The sequence below is a fragment of the Vidua macroura genome, chromosome 25 (genome assembly GCF_024509145.1).
Source record: "Vidua macroura isolate BioBank_ID:100142 chromosome 25, ASM2450914v1, whole genome shotgun sequence".
Classification (NCBI taxonomy): Eukaryota; Metazoa; Chordata; class Aves; order Passeriformes; family Viduidae; genus Vidua; species Vidua macroura.
The window spans coordinates 2465311-2481681 of record NC_071595.1 but is presented as its reverse complement, the minus strand read 5'-3'; the positions used below and the strand labels follow the sequence as shown (position 1 = coordinate 2481681).

At 60.6% G+C, this 16371-nt stretch overlaps 1 protein-coding gene across 1 annotated transcript; it reads right to left on the bottom strand.

The window, feature by feature from the left end:
* Positions 1-3499: 3499 nt before the first annotated feature.
* On the bottom strand, positions 3500-12195 carry MFSD2A (MFSD2 lysolipid transporter A, lysophospholipid). The gene is made up of 14 exons (XM_053999019.1): positions 12095-12195; positions 11884-12006; positions 11250-11374; positions 7975-8098; positions 7751-7829; positions 7413-7585; positions 7214-7304; positions 6611-6732; positions 6287-6370; positions 5491-5574; positions 5091-5203; positions 4762-4905; positions 4411-4587; positions 3500-4078 (listed from the first exon to the last, which is right to left on the bottom strand). The coding sequence occupies exons 1-14, from the start codon at positions 12170-12172 to the stop codon at positions 4021-4023; spliced, it is 1575 nt and encodes a 524-aa protein (XP_053854994.1). The 5' UTR covers positions 12173-12195; the 3' UTR covers positions 3500-4020.
* Between the last annotated feature and the right edge of the window lie 4176 nt (positions 12196-16371).

Sequence of the window (16371 nt, the reverse complement as noted above, 5' to 3'; positions counted from 1 at the left end):
TGACGTAGCTTGAGGCTGTGTCCTCTTGTTCTGTCAGCGCTGCCCGGTGGAAGAGACCGACCCCACCTGTCTGCACCTCCCTTCAGGGAGTTGTGGAGAGCAATGAGGTCCCAGCCAGGCTGCAGCTCCTGCACTCACCCAGGCTGCTTTGTGGTTTTCTCGGCCCGTTCTCCACCTTGCCCACACCCTCTGTGCCCCTCTCCCTGTTTCTGTCACCATCAGACGTGATGCCAAATAGAAAAATCAGACAGCACCACTGCCTCGTGTTTTACAGCATCCTAAAAGGCACTGCAGGGAAGAACCAGCCAGGTCCTGCCTCAGCAGGGCAGGGCAGGGGGAATCCAGGTGGGCAGCATCCATGGGGGGAGGAAGGAAAAATCCCAGAGAACCCGGAGAGGAATAAAAAGTAACCTGAGAATGGGGAAGAGGAGAGTAGGGCTGCCTGGGGATGGCCCAGCCCAGCCCCAGCCGCAGTGTTTGCTCCTGGGGTGGGTCTGTTCAGCTGAACGCGGGTCCTGGAGGAATAAAAATCGAGTTCCTGGTATGGCTGGGTGTGTTTAAAGTCTGGAGAGTCAGCGACCTGACCTGCTCCATGCCTGTCCCGTGTCTGCTGCCTCATCCCCCTTTTCTGCAAGCACCATGGGGATATTTGCTTCATGTTTCAGCCATGTTCTGTCTAAGACGTCTCTGCGTCCCTCAGACAAGCAGTCTTTGGGTTTTTGCAGCCACAGGAGAGCACTTGTCCCTTGTTGTGGGGTGAGGAGGACACTGCAGCCCAGCTTCATTCCTGGGAAAATGGATTTATGGGTTTGTTTTGTTTTTTTTCAGCCGGAAACCACGTCACTGCCCCGTTATTTCTGTCCATGTGCAGTAGCCCTGGGGCTGCTAACAAACTTGGCAACAGTGGCTTCTGCAAAATATTAACCAAAGCCCACCAAAAACACGCCAGCCTGTGTTTGCAGATGACATCAGCCTGGTGGCACAGACAGGGTGACCCCTGGGGACAGCTGTGACACCCATCCTGCACAGCTGGCCTGGCTTAACTCTGCTGTCCCCAGGTGGTGACAGAGCCCAGCCCTTGTCCTGAGCACAGCCCTGCTCCAGCATTCCTGCTGCTCCTTCCCAGGCTGAGCTAACTTCCAGCCGGATCTGCCCCCTGATCCAGCCTCCCTGGGGACTCTGGGGTGACACCCCTTCCTGTGGGCTTGGTTCAGCTTCAGGTGTTTGAAGCCAGCCCTGGGCGATTCCTGCTGCTCCTGGCTCCTTCCAGCCCAGAGAAATCCATCCTCTCCACTGGAATGTTTCACAAACCCTGCTGCCAGATAAACCCGAGGCTTTTTGCCCTTTTCCTACTGATAAGGAGGGGGTTTATTCCTCACCCTCTGCAAGAAGAGACTCTTCACACTTCCACTTTTCCCCTGCAGGGTAAATAGACTCAGCATGGCTGCTGTCACCTCTGGAGTTGTCCCTGCAGTCACTTCTCCTGCCTGAGCCACTGCGGTCCTGCCCCTTGGTGCCAGAGGATGGAGTCCTGAGGTTCGTGTGCTGCCTTTTGTTTGTTTGATTTTGTCCCCTTTGCAGTCATCTGGTCCCCAGAGCAGACCAGAAGCCCTCTGCTCCCCTCCTGCACAGGCCCCCCAAGTTCAGGGCTGGCCCAGGAGCCTGTGGGACCCCTCAGCTGGGATTCAGGGCTAATCCCCAGCCCTGGCAGCAGCTGGTTCCTGGCAGGCACAGCCCAGCCCATCTGCCCTGAGAGGCAGCAGCTCTGCAGGTGAGAACACACAGCCGAAAATGCACCCTGCCTTTTCCACCTCCTGCCTCTGATTCCCTGCCCCTCACCTGGAGGACACAGCAGCCCTGCCAGCCCAGCTCTGCAGGGAGGTGCTTCCCAGCACTTGGATGCATTTTCTCTACATCCAAGGTGTGTGGGGATTAAGCCAGAGCTGTAGGTCCAGGCAACACCTCTCTGTGTGTTTTTTGGCACCCATTTCTTTTCCATGCTTGGAGTGAAACCCTCTGTAGCCAAACTGGAGCCCAATCCCAGCTCCCAGGCCGGAGCTCTGCCCAGGGCTCGAGTGTTATCAGCTCTCATGGTCACTTTCCCCCCACACATCTCATTTTCTTTAAAGCCTCAAACACGGGAGGCATGCTTAGTGAGGAATATCCAACCCCCAGTTCAAGCTCCTCTGGAAGGTTTTAGTCTCTTGGGCTGGCTGCAAAAAAACCCAGAGATGACTCCTCGTGAACTCCACTGAGCCAAAAAAACAAGGAAGCAAAGAATAAAGTGTCCCTGATTTCTGTTGAAACTCTTTGAGAAAAAACAAAGGCTCGCAGAATCTTTCAAAGCCTTGGGGGCAGCAGCACTGCCCACACCCCTCAGAGGCAGCCAGGTCTGGCCATGGCTGGGATAACTCCTGGCCAGGACCAGTGCAGGGGTCAGAACATTCCCAACAACCCTGAGCTCTGTGTTGGCTGGAGCCTTCCTCCTCCTCCTCCTCTTGCAGAGGGTGCTCCTGACACCCACCTGTCCCACCACAGGGGCTGTAGAGAGCACTGGCTTTGTCCCCCTGGTGTGTCCTGCCCTTGGGAGCTGTTTTTGAGCACAAAACCAGCTCCCATCCCATCCCATCCCATCCCATCCCATCCCATCCCATCCCATCCCATCCCATCCCATCCCTCTGCCTTCTTTCCCTGGCCGCAGGGGCAGAGCGGGGCCCGCTGGAGCATTCCCAGCTGATCCCTCTATTTTTAAACCCCATCCTCATTCCTGTCCTTTGTACCCAAATGTGGAACAAAGGATGAGCCACATCCTTCCCCCCAAACCCCCCACTCTCAGCTCAGCCCTGGCCCCACCAACTTCTCAGTGGGCTCAACAAAAGGCAGCAGTCCTGTCCCCTGCTGCAGTGGCCTTGGGGACAGAGCAGAGCCAGCACAGGCTGGGAATTCACCCCATCCATGGGGGTGGCTGCTTCCAGCCCCTTTTCTCTGTTCCACTTGCTGCTGGAGGCGTTGGGGAGGGCAGGGCTCTCCCCCTTTTTGCTGTGGGAGCAGGGAATGCGAGAGGGGGGTATAAATATCCAGGGAGATTAGTGCTCCCCAGCACTCTGCCCCGGCAGCCAGTGTTGAGTGTCACCCACAGCCCACATTCCCTTTCTCTCCGCTCCCCAGCTGCCTCTCCTGTTTCCAGCCTCGAGTTCACCATCTCTGCTGGCAGCACTTTGATTTCATTCCTCCCTCCACCCCCTCCCCGCTCCCCTCTTGAAAAGGAGGAAATAATGGAGCCTTTGTTGGGTGGCTGCGACACAGGCACCGAGCAAGGAGCTGCACGGGGGCAAGGGGCTGAGCACAGCCTCCTGCCTGGATTATGGCATTCCTGCACCACGGCTCAGGAAAAGTCAATCCTGCACCCCGTGGTGTCTAAAGGGACCCAGGGCTTGCTGACAGCCGTGAAAAATCCCAGATGAGTGAAAAAAAAAACTCTTCACACCCGCTGCCGACTTCCCCCACTTTTATGTAAATTAATATTAACAGGTCCTCGGGTTTGGGTTCTATACAGATATATACAAACAGGAAACGGCTCCATATTTACATCATTAAGTTAATTAGGCTCTGTAAAAAAAAGCACAGGTCCCACATTAGTGCCCTCTCTAGAGACAGCAGAGGTGAGCTCACGTCCTGGGCGCAGGCACACTGACAGTGTAATGTACACTAACAATCACCCCCAGGCAGGGCACTGGGCACAGCTGATCCAGGCAAAACCATCCCAGTCTGGGTTTCCCTGCCCTCCAGAGCCCGGCAGGGAGAGTGCTTGTCCCTGGTGAGGCACCACCATGTGTGTAATGTACACTACCAGTGCTCTGTGGGCCCCGTGCAAGGCACGGGACGGGCACAGATCCCGAGTTCGAGGCAGTGGATGCTCCACACGGCTCCTCCAGCACCTCCAGTGGCACCAGGCTGAGGCAGCCCGGAGGGGACGAGCCCCTGGGGAGCCCCAGTGTGAGCAGACACACCCAGCCCGGGTCACACGATGCTGGCCAGTTCTGTGTTGTCCGACTCCGAGCTGCTGTTGCTCTCCGCCCTGGGGGAGAGAGTTGGGAATGAGGCATGGATTAATCCACAGGAGCAAGGTCTGCATCCCAGTAATATCTTCCTTAGGGAACAGGAGCTTCCAGAGGGATATCAGCACCTTGTGCTGCCCCCACACAAGCAGCTGGGGCGGGTTCCTGCTGATCTCCCAACACTTCACACCATCCCTTTGGAAGCTGGGATTGGGAAAACAAGTCAGCCTTTTCCTCACGCCACCACCCACGAGTCCTGGAGGATTCCTGGACGAGTCCCAGTGTGTCCCAACCCGTCTGATCCTGCCCCCACACACACCCCCTCAGGCCGTGTTTGCTGCCTGACACTCACCTTAAATCCTGCAGGGCTTTCTTGTTTTTGCTCCGCTTCTCCTCGTCGATGGGATACAGCTTGAACAGCAGCAGGCTCAGCAGGATCAGCCCCACGGGCACAGCAGACACCAACATCTTCAGGGTGAAGTTCACCTGGCCAGGCTGGGAGCAGCCCCGGGTCTGGTACCCTGCGAAGCTGTGGGCAGAAAGGCACCTTCAGACAAAGGAGACAGGGTTTGCAGGGGCTGAACTGCTCCCTGTGGGGAGAGTTTTGGGGCAATAACCAGATTTAGAGCCCTTCAGCCCCATTCCAGAGGTTGGGAAGTGCCTCCCTCCCTGGCCTCCCCTCAGCTCCCACGCAGGAACTCACTCTAGGCTGAGCGTGGAGATGCCCAGGGAGACCCCAGCAGTGAACTTGGTGAAGAAGACATAGAAGGAGAAGAAGATGGCCTCGTGGCCATGGGAGCTGGGGTGCTGCAGCTTGAAGTCATCGATGACATCTGGCAGCATGGACCTGTATAGAGAGAGGGATGGTGACCACCAGGACTGGCACAACAAAGCCACCTCCTCTCTGCTGAGAGCATTTCCCTCAGGAGCCCCACCTGGGGCTGCAAACACTGCAAGAAAAAAAACCTTCTGGGGTTTTTTTAACCCCTCTGGCAGGCTCTGGAAGCCCCCTGCCCAGCCCCTCACACTCACCAGGGCAGGAGGAAGGCGGCTGCCACGCTGATGCCGGCGGCGACAGCCACGACGTAGGTGACAAAGAGGTTACTGTCCAGGACAACCACGGCGATGAGGAAGGGGATGGCAGACTGCAGAGGGGACAGAGACCAGGTTGGCATCCCCAGGGCCTGGCCTAGACCCCCTGGTTTTTGTCTCCTCCCACATATCCCAGCCCTCCAGGGAACCAGAGGTGCAATGTCCCTCCCTGAGCCCCACGACACACCCAGGACAGCACAAACAGCAGCAGGAGGGACAGACACCAAGTTGTCATTAGCAGCAGCCCCTGCCCAGCTCTGTGCTCTTTTGGGGGAACTCTGCTCATGCCATGTGGTAAAGACCATCCCCACATGCACCCCACACCTGAGGGGACACTCACTGAGATGCCCACGTAGACAGCTGTCTTCTTCCCAAAACGGGTCAGGAACCACTGCCAGAAGGGAATGGTCAAGGTGGCTGAGAGCTGTGGGAAGAGAAGGGTTGTGGTGTTGGCTCTTGTCTGCTGGAAAGGCCCTCCCAGCAAGGAACAGCTCCTGGTGCGGCCTCCTCCCATCCCAGTTCCAGCACCTGTGATTGCCACATGCTCCCAGGGCTGGCACAAAGCCACACGTGGTGTGTGGGGCCACCTCCTCCCCCTGAGCAGAGCCCTGGCACCACACCTGACATGACAGAGGGAGGATCTGGTGCTGGGAAGGGACCTGGTCTTGTCACCTGCCCACAGTGTGAGCAGGAGCCAGGCTCTGCGGGCACCACGGCACCTTGGGCCTTTCCACCCCATTGAGGAGAGGGTGGGAAGTGCTTCCAGGAATGAGGCAAGCTGCAAAGAGCTCTCAGGGAGCTGTTTTGCTCCATGTTCCTGGCAGTAAACACTGAGATCCTTTTCTCAAAGCAGGGAGGGGAGGGAGACAAGTGGAAGGATTTGGACAAAAGGCCCCCATGGCTCCTGGTGTCCCCCATCTGTGGCCTTGTTCACACAGGAACAAAGGCCCCGCTGTTCCTGCCAACCCACCCGGCCTTTGCAGGACATTTGGCAGCTTCTTCTCCCTCCCCTTGTCCCAGGGGACCCCTGATCACTGTCCCCGTGTGCCTGTCCCTCCCCTCAGCCCATGCCAGCACCCCCTGGACCCCACCACAGCCCCAGCCCCCCGAGGGCTGCAGGACAGGGCCGTACCCACCATGATGGCCAGGAGAATGTTCTGGAACTCGTTGCGAAAGCCCAGGGTGTAGGTGCAGAAGAGGGCAAAGTTTCCCTCCAGCAGCTGTGGAAAAGGCAGGCAGGGGTCAGGGGGGGACAGCCAGCCACCCCGTGGGGACACGTCTGTCCTCACACGGCCGCACCCCCAGCGCAGGCAGGGGAAGAAAGCGGCCATTGACCGAGGGCATGAGGCCACATCCTCCTCCCTCCGCCTGGGGCAGCTCCGGCTCATCCACCACGTGCTGCCAGCCCCTGGGATCGTCCCCACAGCCACCCCCACTGCTGCTCCCTGTCCCCAGCTCACCATGAAGGCCAGCGAGGTGAAGAGGAAGCCGGCGATGAGCTTGATGTAGGGCCCGTGGTTCATCACCAGCTTCAGCCCCTGGAAGAAGGAGACAGGCTCGTCCGACTGGAGCTCAGAGGACTCTGGGGAGCAGAGATCAGCCCAGCGTTAGAGCCCCCCCAGAACAGCACCCATGGGTGCCCCATCCCGCTGCTCAGCACCCTCCACAACCCCTGCCCACCCACAGCATCCCAGCCAAGGGAGTCAGGGCAGCCCTGCCCTCACCCGGGGGTGCCTCAGCCCCATGGAGCAGCTGATTCCCCCAGGATAAGCAGGGAGAGGGAAGGACAGAAGTTTGGATATCACGTTCCCCCGGGATGCCCTGGTTGGCACTGGCAACCTTGGCCAGCCAAAAATGGGCGAGATAAAGGTTATCTAACAGACCCCAGAGGTGCTCTGGCCTCCTGCAGCACCTCCCCAGACCCAGAGCTCAGCTCCACCTGCCCCTCTCCTCGGGGAGACCCACGAATGAGGGGCCAAAAGCTCGGCCAGGCTCCAGGAGAGGAAGGAACAGCAGCATTTCCACAAGCATTCCCGAGCATTGCAGCCCCTCTCCAGCCTCACCTCTCTTCTCCCTCACGCCCAGCAGCAGGATGAGGGCACAGAGGAGGTAGAGCCCCCCGATGACCCCCGCAGCGATCATGTAGGCGTTCCTCTGTGCAAGAGAGGGAGCAGCAGTCAGGGAAGGGGCTCGTCCCTGCAGTCAGGGAAGGGGCTCGTCCCTGCCCTGAGGGTGGCACACATCAGGGGACCCCCAGCTTACGGTGTCTGTGAGAGACCCGGTGTCGTGGGTCATGTTCAGCTCCTCCATGGCCACCGAGGAGTTGGTCAAGCCAAAGAAGAAGGGGCTCCCAACGCAGGGAGTGTCCACTTTGCCAACGATCTGGCCCTGGATGGCAGTGCCCAGCACGGTGCCCAGCACCTCCACGGTCATTCCTGGAGGGAGAGGCCAAGCAGGGCTGAGCACAGCCCGTGTCCACAGCAGAGCATCCCCAGCTGGGAGTCACTGCCCTTCCCGGGGAGAAATGAGCCAGCTGTGCTACAGATGCCTCCAAATCCCCAAGGGATAAAGGGGAGGAAAAGGGGAGGAGCAGCTCTTACGGTAGGCAGTGGCCGAGTCCCGCTCGCTCTGCTCCCTGCTGATGAACATGGTCAGTGCTGAGTAAGGCACGTGGAAGCACTGCAATGGCACAAGGAGAATTGGCTCAGGGAGGATGTCACAGCCCAAGGGACCTGGGGCAGGGTGGTTTCTGCCTGTCTGTGCAGCTCAGGGATTGGCAGGGATTGGCAGCCTCCATGCCAGGTGTGAGCAGAGCCTGACTCACCGTCACGAGGGTCTGGAAGGCACAGTAGAAGACAAGATACCACATCACTTGTCCTGTGGAGATGTCTGGCACAAACCAGATGAGGAAGTAGGAGATGATGGCGAAAGGGGTGGAGAACATGATCCTTTGAGAGAACAAAGTGTCAGCCTTGTGGGCACGGCCTGAACAGCCCAGCTCTCCCTGCTCCCACACATCCTGAGGGGCTTCATGCATCTGATCTGGGGGCTCCTGAGCTGCCCCAAGGCTGATCCAAACCAGCCTGGAGGCAGCAGCTCAGGTGTTACAGAGTAGGAAGAGCTGACTCAGAGTTCCAGGGAAGAGCTTTCCTTACACTAACAGAGGTGTTTCATTCCACAGACATGATTGATCTGCTCCTGCCTTGGGCTTCCACCCCCAGTCCCGACCTCTCCCCCGGGCAGCACTGCTGTGTTCAGCAGGATGTAATCACCCCCCTCATGCTGGCAAGGGCTGGGGAGCAGCTGGGGAACAGCCAGGCAGCTCAGCCGTGCTCCCCAGCAGCCAAAAACCTCTCACCAGCTTGGCTTTGCTGCCAAGGCCCCCCCAAGCCCTGGTCCTGGGGTCAGCCCTGCTCTGCTGGCAGCAGTGGAGCACATCAGAGGCCAACAGCAGGCTGGCTCCTTCCTCCACCTCTGCCCAGCCTTCCAGAGCTGCGGGAGCAGGGACATGGGATGCAAAATGCAACAGAGGATCAGAGGGGACTGCTCAAGTGCTGGGCCTTGGCAGCAATTCCTGCAGGATCTGCCAGCAAGGGCATCTGCCCTCTTCATCCCGTGGATCTCATAACCCCTGTCCTGCTGCAGGACAGCCAGGGCACAGCTCTGCCCTGCTCCAGCACCCCGGGGACACCACAGACACCCAGAGCCCCCCATCACCCAGGGGAGGAGGGGAGGAGGGAAGCGAGCCAGGTGTTGAGGTTAGACCCACATCCGTTCAGGAGACGGATTTTGCTGGGGATTTGTGAACACCCTGAGCTCCACAAACCCCAGGACAGAGGCTGTGAGGTCCTGGGGTGAGTCCAGCAGAACTGGACATGGGACAGAGCCACTCACGGCCCGGGCTGGCCCTCCCCTGCCAGGGTACAGCGAGATCTTTCCATCTGGGCTGACTTACAGGACGCAAAGCTTAAATTGAAGTCGGGGAAGGAGCGGGGAGAGCAAGAAACAGAAACTCCGTGGATGGAGAACAGCGACAGAGGCTGCACAGGACCCAACACATGCACATTTTTCTGCACCAACGTCACCCCATTGGGGAAGGAGGGGGGAGGAAAGCGCCAAGCAGCTCCAGCCCCTCCTCTCTGCCGCTTATCTGCGCGCCCATACGCGGAGCCGAGGGAAACGTGGAGCCAAATGTTGAATGAAAGCAACAGAACAGCGTCACGCTCTCGCCATCGCATGAGCGTCAGATGTACCAATTCCTCCCAGCATCGGGCAGCTGAGCCTCGGCCAGGGCTGACCACAGCTCCTGGCAGGCAGGAGTGACTGACAGTAACCCCTGACCCAGGGCGAGGTGATTAAGGAGCACGGTGGCGGCTGTGACGTGCCCCAGTGCTCATTGGCCCCGCTCGATGGTGTGTTCCTTTGTGCACACCCCTTCCCAGCCGGCTTGAGCTGCTGGCAAACGGCTGCTGCCCCCGGAGGAGGTCAAAGCCAGGGGTTTCTCACTCACAGACACCTCAAGGAAAAGTTCAGTCAGCGGGAAGTCCGCTGTGGTCAAGGAAATGCGGATCCCAGCTCAGAGATGGGGACAGAGTGACGTCCACGAGGCTGGTGGGAAAGGAGGAAGCAGACAGTGGATGAGCTGGTGTAAGGAAATGCGCCAAAAAGGTGTTTCAAAGAGAGAGGACTGAAAGGGGGAGAGGTGGTGGCCCTCAGGGGAGGTGTCCTCTCCCTTCTGAGGAACTGGAATAGCCACAAGCTTTGTGCTGGAGCCAGCTGGGCTTGGTCCCACAGAACAGCCTGGCAACAAACCCTCAGACACGGCGGGGTCACCTCGCAGGTGTTGAGGGTTGGGGTCAGGCAGCAGCCTTGAGACCACCCCAGTGCCTGCAGCTCCTGGCTTTGCATGCAGGGAAACTGAGGCAGCGCCAGCAGCAACACCAGCCTGGGGCTGCGCAGCCCCGCAGAGCCAGAAAAACCTGGGTTTAAGAGGTTTAAAATCAGCTCAACTCCATCCAAATTGGGCTCAGCGGGCAGCCCTTGAGCCATGCACAATAGCAGCGAGCTGCGGCTGCCGAGGGGCCCAGCACGAGCAGAAACTCTGGCTAATTTTAACGAAGCAGGAGCTGCTCGGAGGAATGCGGCCACTTCAGTCCCACCCCCTGCCTGGAGATTAGGGCGAGCGGAGCCATCCCCGTGGCCGTCCCACACAGCCCTGCCGCACGCCCAGCCAGCCCCGCGCTAATCTCCGGACCCCAGACCCTGCTGCAGGCGGGGAGAAGCTATTTCAGGCCACGTGTGTGTGTGGAGCCGGCCTTCAACAACTGCCTGCTGCTGCTGCCCAGAGCTATTCCAGGAAAGCCAGGAAGCAGAGGGTATAATTCTGTGGGGTAAAGCACTGCGTCCCTCCAGCTCCACTCCCCCCGTGCCCACCCTGTCTGTATTTCAGCCATCCCACAGGCACATGAGGTTATTTTAGCCATCCCCGTCCCCGCTCAGGCATTAATGCTGCACATCCTGTGCAGGAACAGGTGTTCAGGGATGTCCTAAGCCTGCCCCGGGTGCAGGCACGAGCCATTTCGGGGCTCGCAAAGCCCATCCCATCCGCTCCCGAGGGCGGAGGGAGCACCCGTGTGCAGACACCCAGATCCAGGACAGCTGTTTCCCTGCCCAGGGAGCATCCTCGTGACTGTCAGCCAGCGCTTCCTCCACCACAGATCTGCCACACGCACACCCCCGACCCTCCTCCCTGTGGCTGTGATGCCACCTGCTCTGGCTGTCACCATGGCCCTGCCACCAGCCAGGGCTCTGCAGCCACCAGAGGAGCAAAGTCCACCATCGCTGGCAGGGACGTTGGAGTTTGCAGGTGCAGTAATATTGAGGTCAGCCAGGCCCAGCTTAGGAACAGCAAGAGCAACAGGCACAAACTTGAGGTCACCCAGCTGTTGGTGGCACCTGGGGCTTTTTGGAGCTCTTGGCACCAGGCAGGACATCAGCACATCCCGCCCTGCACGCCTCATGCCAGGGGATACCCAAAGCGGGCTGGAAGAGCTGTGCCACATCAGGCAGGGAATGCAGGGTGCTACCAGCAGCTCTTACCAGGGCATCAGGCGGCCAAAGCGGGTCCAAGAGGTTTTGCTGATGAAGAATCCCACCATGGGGTCTGTGATGGCATCCCACACTCGTCCAGCAAATAGGATGATGGAGGCATAGAAAGCGTCCACCTGCAGGAGGAACTTGTGTCAGGAAATGCAAACCCCCGGCACTCCCAGCCGCCCTTCCTGAGCCCCTCAGGACCATCCCAACCCTACATAGTGTGACCCCACAACCATCTAGGAGCAGTCCCTCGGTCTCTCCCCCTCGTTCAGAGGGATTTGAGGCTCCCAGTACTTCTGAGCGCTGCCCCACCATGGAATTCCCATATCTCAGAGCCTCCAAATCCAGCACAAGGGAGCCCAGGGGCTCTTCTCCCACAGTTTCCTTCCCTCCGTGTTTCACACCGACCCAGCACGCTGAGGGTCTGTAGGACGGGTCCTGTGCTCCCCAAAAACAGCCACCACGACCCCACTTTGTCCCGCACAACACGCGTGGGACCGGCCCGGGTGAAAGCCGCAGCCCCCGGGGGTCGGGGCACTGCCAAACCCCGCGCAGCTCCATCCCCCGGGCAAAGCGGCACCGGGAGCTCCGGGACCCGCAGCCCCACCGCCAATCCCGCCCCCCAGCCCGGCCGTACCTGCGCCACGTCCAGGAGGTAGATCTGGAGGAAGAAGCCGAGGGCGCAGCCCGTGATCTGGTACGGAGCCCCCCCGACGGCGTAGCACAGCTTGCTGCACACCGACAGCCGCTCGCGGCTCTCCTGCGACCGGGATGGGCGTTAGCGACCCCGGGAAGCGCCCCCCGCCCCGAAGCGGCCCGGACCCCCTTCCGCGTGCCCCGGGGCTCACCTTGCGGCGGTGCTGGCGGAGCGCGGGCGGCAGGAGCCCCCCGGCCCCGGCCCGCTCCGCGCCGCCGCCCCCGGCCATGCCTTGCGCGATGAATGGGCCGAGCCGCCGCCGCTCGCCCTTGTACCGGGAGACCCGCCCCGAGCTCGGCCGCACCGCCCCCACCCGCCTCCGCCTCCTCCTCCTCCTTCCCTCCTTCTGTCCCGGCCCTTCCCCCCGGCGCTCCTCTCCCTGTGTCCCGGTGCTTTCCTCACCTCTTCTCTGTCGCACATCCCTCCATTCTCCCATTCTCAGCCCCCCACTCCATCCCTGCCCTCCATCCCAGCCCTTCATCCCTCAGAATCGCAGAACGGCTGGGGTTGGAAGAGGCCTTACAGCCCATCTCATGCCACCTCCCTGCCACCTCCCAGCCAGGTTGCTCTGAGCCTCGTCCTCCCTGGCCTTGAGCACTTCCAGGAATGGAGCATCCAGCACCTCACTGGGCAACCTGTGCCAGTGCCCCACTGCCCTCATCGTTAAAAACTTTCTTTATATCTCGCCGAAATCTCCCCTCTTTCAGTTTAAACCATCACCCCGTGTCCTGTCACAACAGGCCCTGCTAAAAAGGATGCAGGGGACACTCGTAGTGTCCCCCTTGCTGGATGGCCACATGGACCTCGATCCCAGCCCCTCTCAGCTGCTCTGGGTGCTGTTTGGCCACGTGAGCACACCAGACCTGTATCAGTGTCCTGTCACCGCAGTGACAGCCACCAGCTGCCCTTGGCTCAGGTCACCAGGGTTCAAAGATTGCCCTGAGACGAGGCTGTGGAGCAGGGCTGAGCCAAGGGGGCCAGCGTGGCACCAGTGCCATGCCCTGAGTGCCACCTGGAGCTGGGCATGGGGGTGGGAACAGGACCTGGGATGCAGCAGAACCTGAGAGGTGAGCAGGGTGGGTGGCCCAGCAGCTCCAGGCACTCCCAGTTTTTGGGAGCACTGAGCTGGTGTCACCACTGACTCACAGTTTCTGGCCCCTCATACACCTGCAGTGGGTTCTCCTGGCACTGCCTTGTGTCACAGGGATGCCACCCCCTAGGGATGGAGCCCTGTGTGAGGCTTCAGGGTGTGAAATCAGTGACACAAAATACCTCGAAACAGGAGAGGACCGCGTGGATAAAGTCTCCCTTTTCCTCAGGGAAAATCTCTTGCCCAGGAGCAGAGGGGACTCCTGTGGTGGCACTTGACCATGTTCTAGGGACCAGACTCCCCACTGTGTGTGACCCCAGCACCATTACTCTGTTCCCTTTGTCCCAGGGGCTCCTCAGCTCCTGGGAATGCTTTTGGCATTCCTGTCCTTGAGCAGAGCTGCCTCCTGGGCAAACAGGGCTTTAGGGGAACAAAGAGAGGCCTTTGAGACCGAGATTGTGCAGAAAGACCTCAGATAGGGGAACCCAACCCTGCATATGAAGAGAAGTAGACAGACCGGGATTTCCCTGGATTAGGAGGATTTTCTCCCCCAGATCTGGTGTTGCAAAATTTCCGCTGGGGGATTTGAGCCCTTCCTGCTCTGGGGGATCCTCATGGCGATGAATGACCCACCAAGGGCTGATCCCAGCGGGGATGTCCATGCAGCAGCTCCTGCCAAGCCTGGGGACTTCAGGGACACACAGGTGGTTGGGATTGGGCCACTCACAGGGTCACCCTCGTCACCAGAACCACTTCGGTGACACTACACCAGCCTGGCCTCCACATCCCCCAGCTGGGGACACCACTGGGGCCTCTTGGGGGATGGGACCCAAATGCTGGCCCTGGGGACATGGAAGGATGGGGACTCCAGTGCAGGATGCCACCCCTCCTGCCACCCACACCTCCCACTGTCACACATCCGGCACAGCCTGGAGCAGGATCTGAGCAAGTGTGAGAGCACCCGAAACCAGACAGCCCTGCCCGGCTGGGTCAGCCCAGACAGGGAGCGTGGGCTCGGGGACAAACAGCAGAGAGGCGATCCCAGACCTTCTGGGGGGCCACAGACCTGCCTGAGCGTGGGGATAGCGGTGCCTGACAGCACAGAGCTTCTCCAGGGCTCAGGGCACCTCCTGCTGTCGGGCAAGGAGTGACGGTGACAAAACGAGTGGAGGGAGTGAGGAGGCGGCAGGGCAGGAACCAATGGTGCGTTTTCCTCTCCTTTTCTCTGCACTCTGAGTGGGTGGCTGCACACCCACGGAGCTGGGGCTGGTGTGACCCCGGGGCTGTGGGCACTGTCTCCCTCCCTGTCAGGCTGGGCAGCTTTTAGTGCTGTTCCTGCAGCCCAAAGGGGTTTGGGATGGCATTCTGCAAACCTCCAGCCAGACTCTGTGCCTGCTGCCCAACAGCTTCTTGGGGACAAAGGGGACTCATTGCAGGGTTACACGTGGCGTGTCACAAGGCAGAGGGGACAAGATGGGGCCAGGATGCGTTGGCACAACCTCTGCTCCCTCTCTGAGCATCCAAGGCTCCCATGGGCATGGCAGAGTGGCTCGAAGGCTGCGGTGGGATGGGGACAGCCAGAGGCAGAGCCCAGGACACCCCTGAGACACCTGCCAGGCTCTGGGGGCGGCTGCCCACTGTGGGGAAGCGCTCTGGGGTCTGGAGCTTCAAAGCCCAGCCCTGCTGGAAGTGGGGATCCAAAGGGCACAGGGCCACCAGGAGCTGCCCTTACATCATGTGTGGAGCCGTGCCAGCCGCCAGCAGGGCCACGGCAGCTCCCGTGGGGCTGTGCCAGCACCCAGGGCACTCACTCGGCGCTGGCTGGGGACCTGTGCCAGCACCCTGCAGCTGTGGGGCACGGCCAGGGTTATCCTGTCCCTCTGTCACTGTCACCGCAGCCCCGGGGCAGCCACCCACCCTGTTTGCACAGCCGGTGGCTCTCGGGTGCTGTTTGTCCAGCGCCTGGAGAGGCCGGGATCAAAGGGCTGCGTGGCCCCCCCGACCCTCCCCGGCGCTGCTGCTGCACCTTCAAAGCATCCGGAGCCCCTTGGAGCCCGGACAAGCCCTTGCCTCGCCCTGGGAAAAGCTGCGGCCGTCCCAGAGAGCACGGGGAGGAAGGAAAGAAGGGCGGAAGGAGACGTGGCCGGGCGCTATAGGCTGGAGGAAGGCGCGCTCCTGTTGGAACAGGCGGCCGGGGGCAGTGCCAGCCGTGTCCCCAGCCATGGCCACTTGTCACTGCAGGTGCTGGGACAGCACAAAGCTGTGTGGCGGCTCGGTCTCTGCCCTCAGTGCAGGGCGATTTGTTTCCTAAGGGGGGAGAGAGGGCTTCACCCGTGCTTCCCAGGGAAGGAGAAAGACACACCGGGATACGTCATCCGCTTGGGGACCGCGGGACAGCCGCCAGCCCAGCGCCCGCTCCCAGCCCTGCTCCTCTGCTTGCCCGGTGCCCGCTGGCAATGGGGAAACTGAGGCACGGAGTGATGGGCAGAGCTGTCCCTCGGGCGGGAGGTGCCCGCTGCGGTGTCACCTGCGCGTCCCCGTCCCAGCCGCCCACGGACGCTGCTCCCGGGGCCCAGCAGGTGGCGCCCCGCGCCCGCCGGTGGCGGCGGACGGGGACCGGGACCGGGGGGAACCGGGGGGAGCGGGGGGAGCTGTGCTGGACCGGACCGGGCTGGACTGGGCTTGTTTGTGCTGGACTGACTGCGCTGGCCTTTACTGGGCTGTGCTGGTCCATGAAGAGCATTGCAGTGCTGGGCTGCACTGGGCTGCACTGGGCTGCACTGGGCTGCACTGGGCTGTACTGGTCGCTGGACTGGGACAGTTTCGTCCCTCCAGGGCCGCTGCTGCACCCCGGCCACCAGCTCCCAGTCCCCCCGGGGCTGCCGGCCGGGGCAGATCCCGTGGCTCATCCACACCGAGTGAAGAAAGGAGGGTGCTGGGGCTGAAGTGGGTTCACACACACTGTGGGGAGAATCTGTTGGTTCAGGGTGGACTTTGTACCTCTCTGTGTGTGTGTGTGTGTGTGTAACGATGAAGTGCAGGAGGGAAAGCCTCACTGTGTTTTCACATCATTTATTGCCCTTTCTAGGTGGAACTTGCTGTTGGAGAGATGCAGCATCCTGTGCTGCATGGGCAAAATGCTGCTGGTGGGAGCTGTGTGTGTCCCAGACACCCCAGCTTCCCTCCAGCCCGTGGTTCCTGACATCCCCAGGGGCTCCCAACCCTTCCACGTCCCTTCCTCTGTGCACAGACCTTGTTCCTCATGAGCACTGTGTCCCCCAGCTCTGTTTTTCTGGTGTCCCCACAGCCCCTCCCTGTTTCAGCCAGCTTTTTGCTGG

What these genes read in the sequence shown, in the direction of transcription:
- MFSD2A (XM_053999019.1), bottom strand. Translation starts at nt 12,172, where the DNA reads ATGGCCGGGGGCGGCGGCGCGGAGCGGGCCGGGGCCGGGGGGCTCCTG. An exon ending in ACATTCTCCTGGCCATCATG is followed by an intron (nt 5,575 to 6,286) that starts GTGGGTACGGCC and finishes CTCTTCCCACAG; the next exon opens with CTCTCAGCCACCTTGACCAT. An exon ending in AAAGCCCTGCAGGATTTAAG is followed by an intron (nt 4,079 to 4,410) that starts GTGAGTGTCAGG and finishes TCTCTCCCCCAG; the next exon opens with GGCGGAGAGCAACAGCAGCT.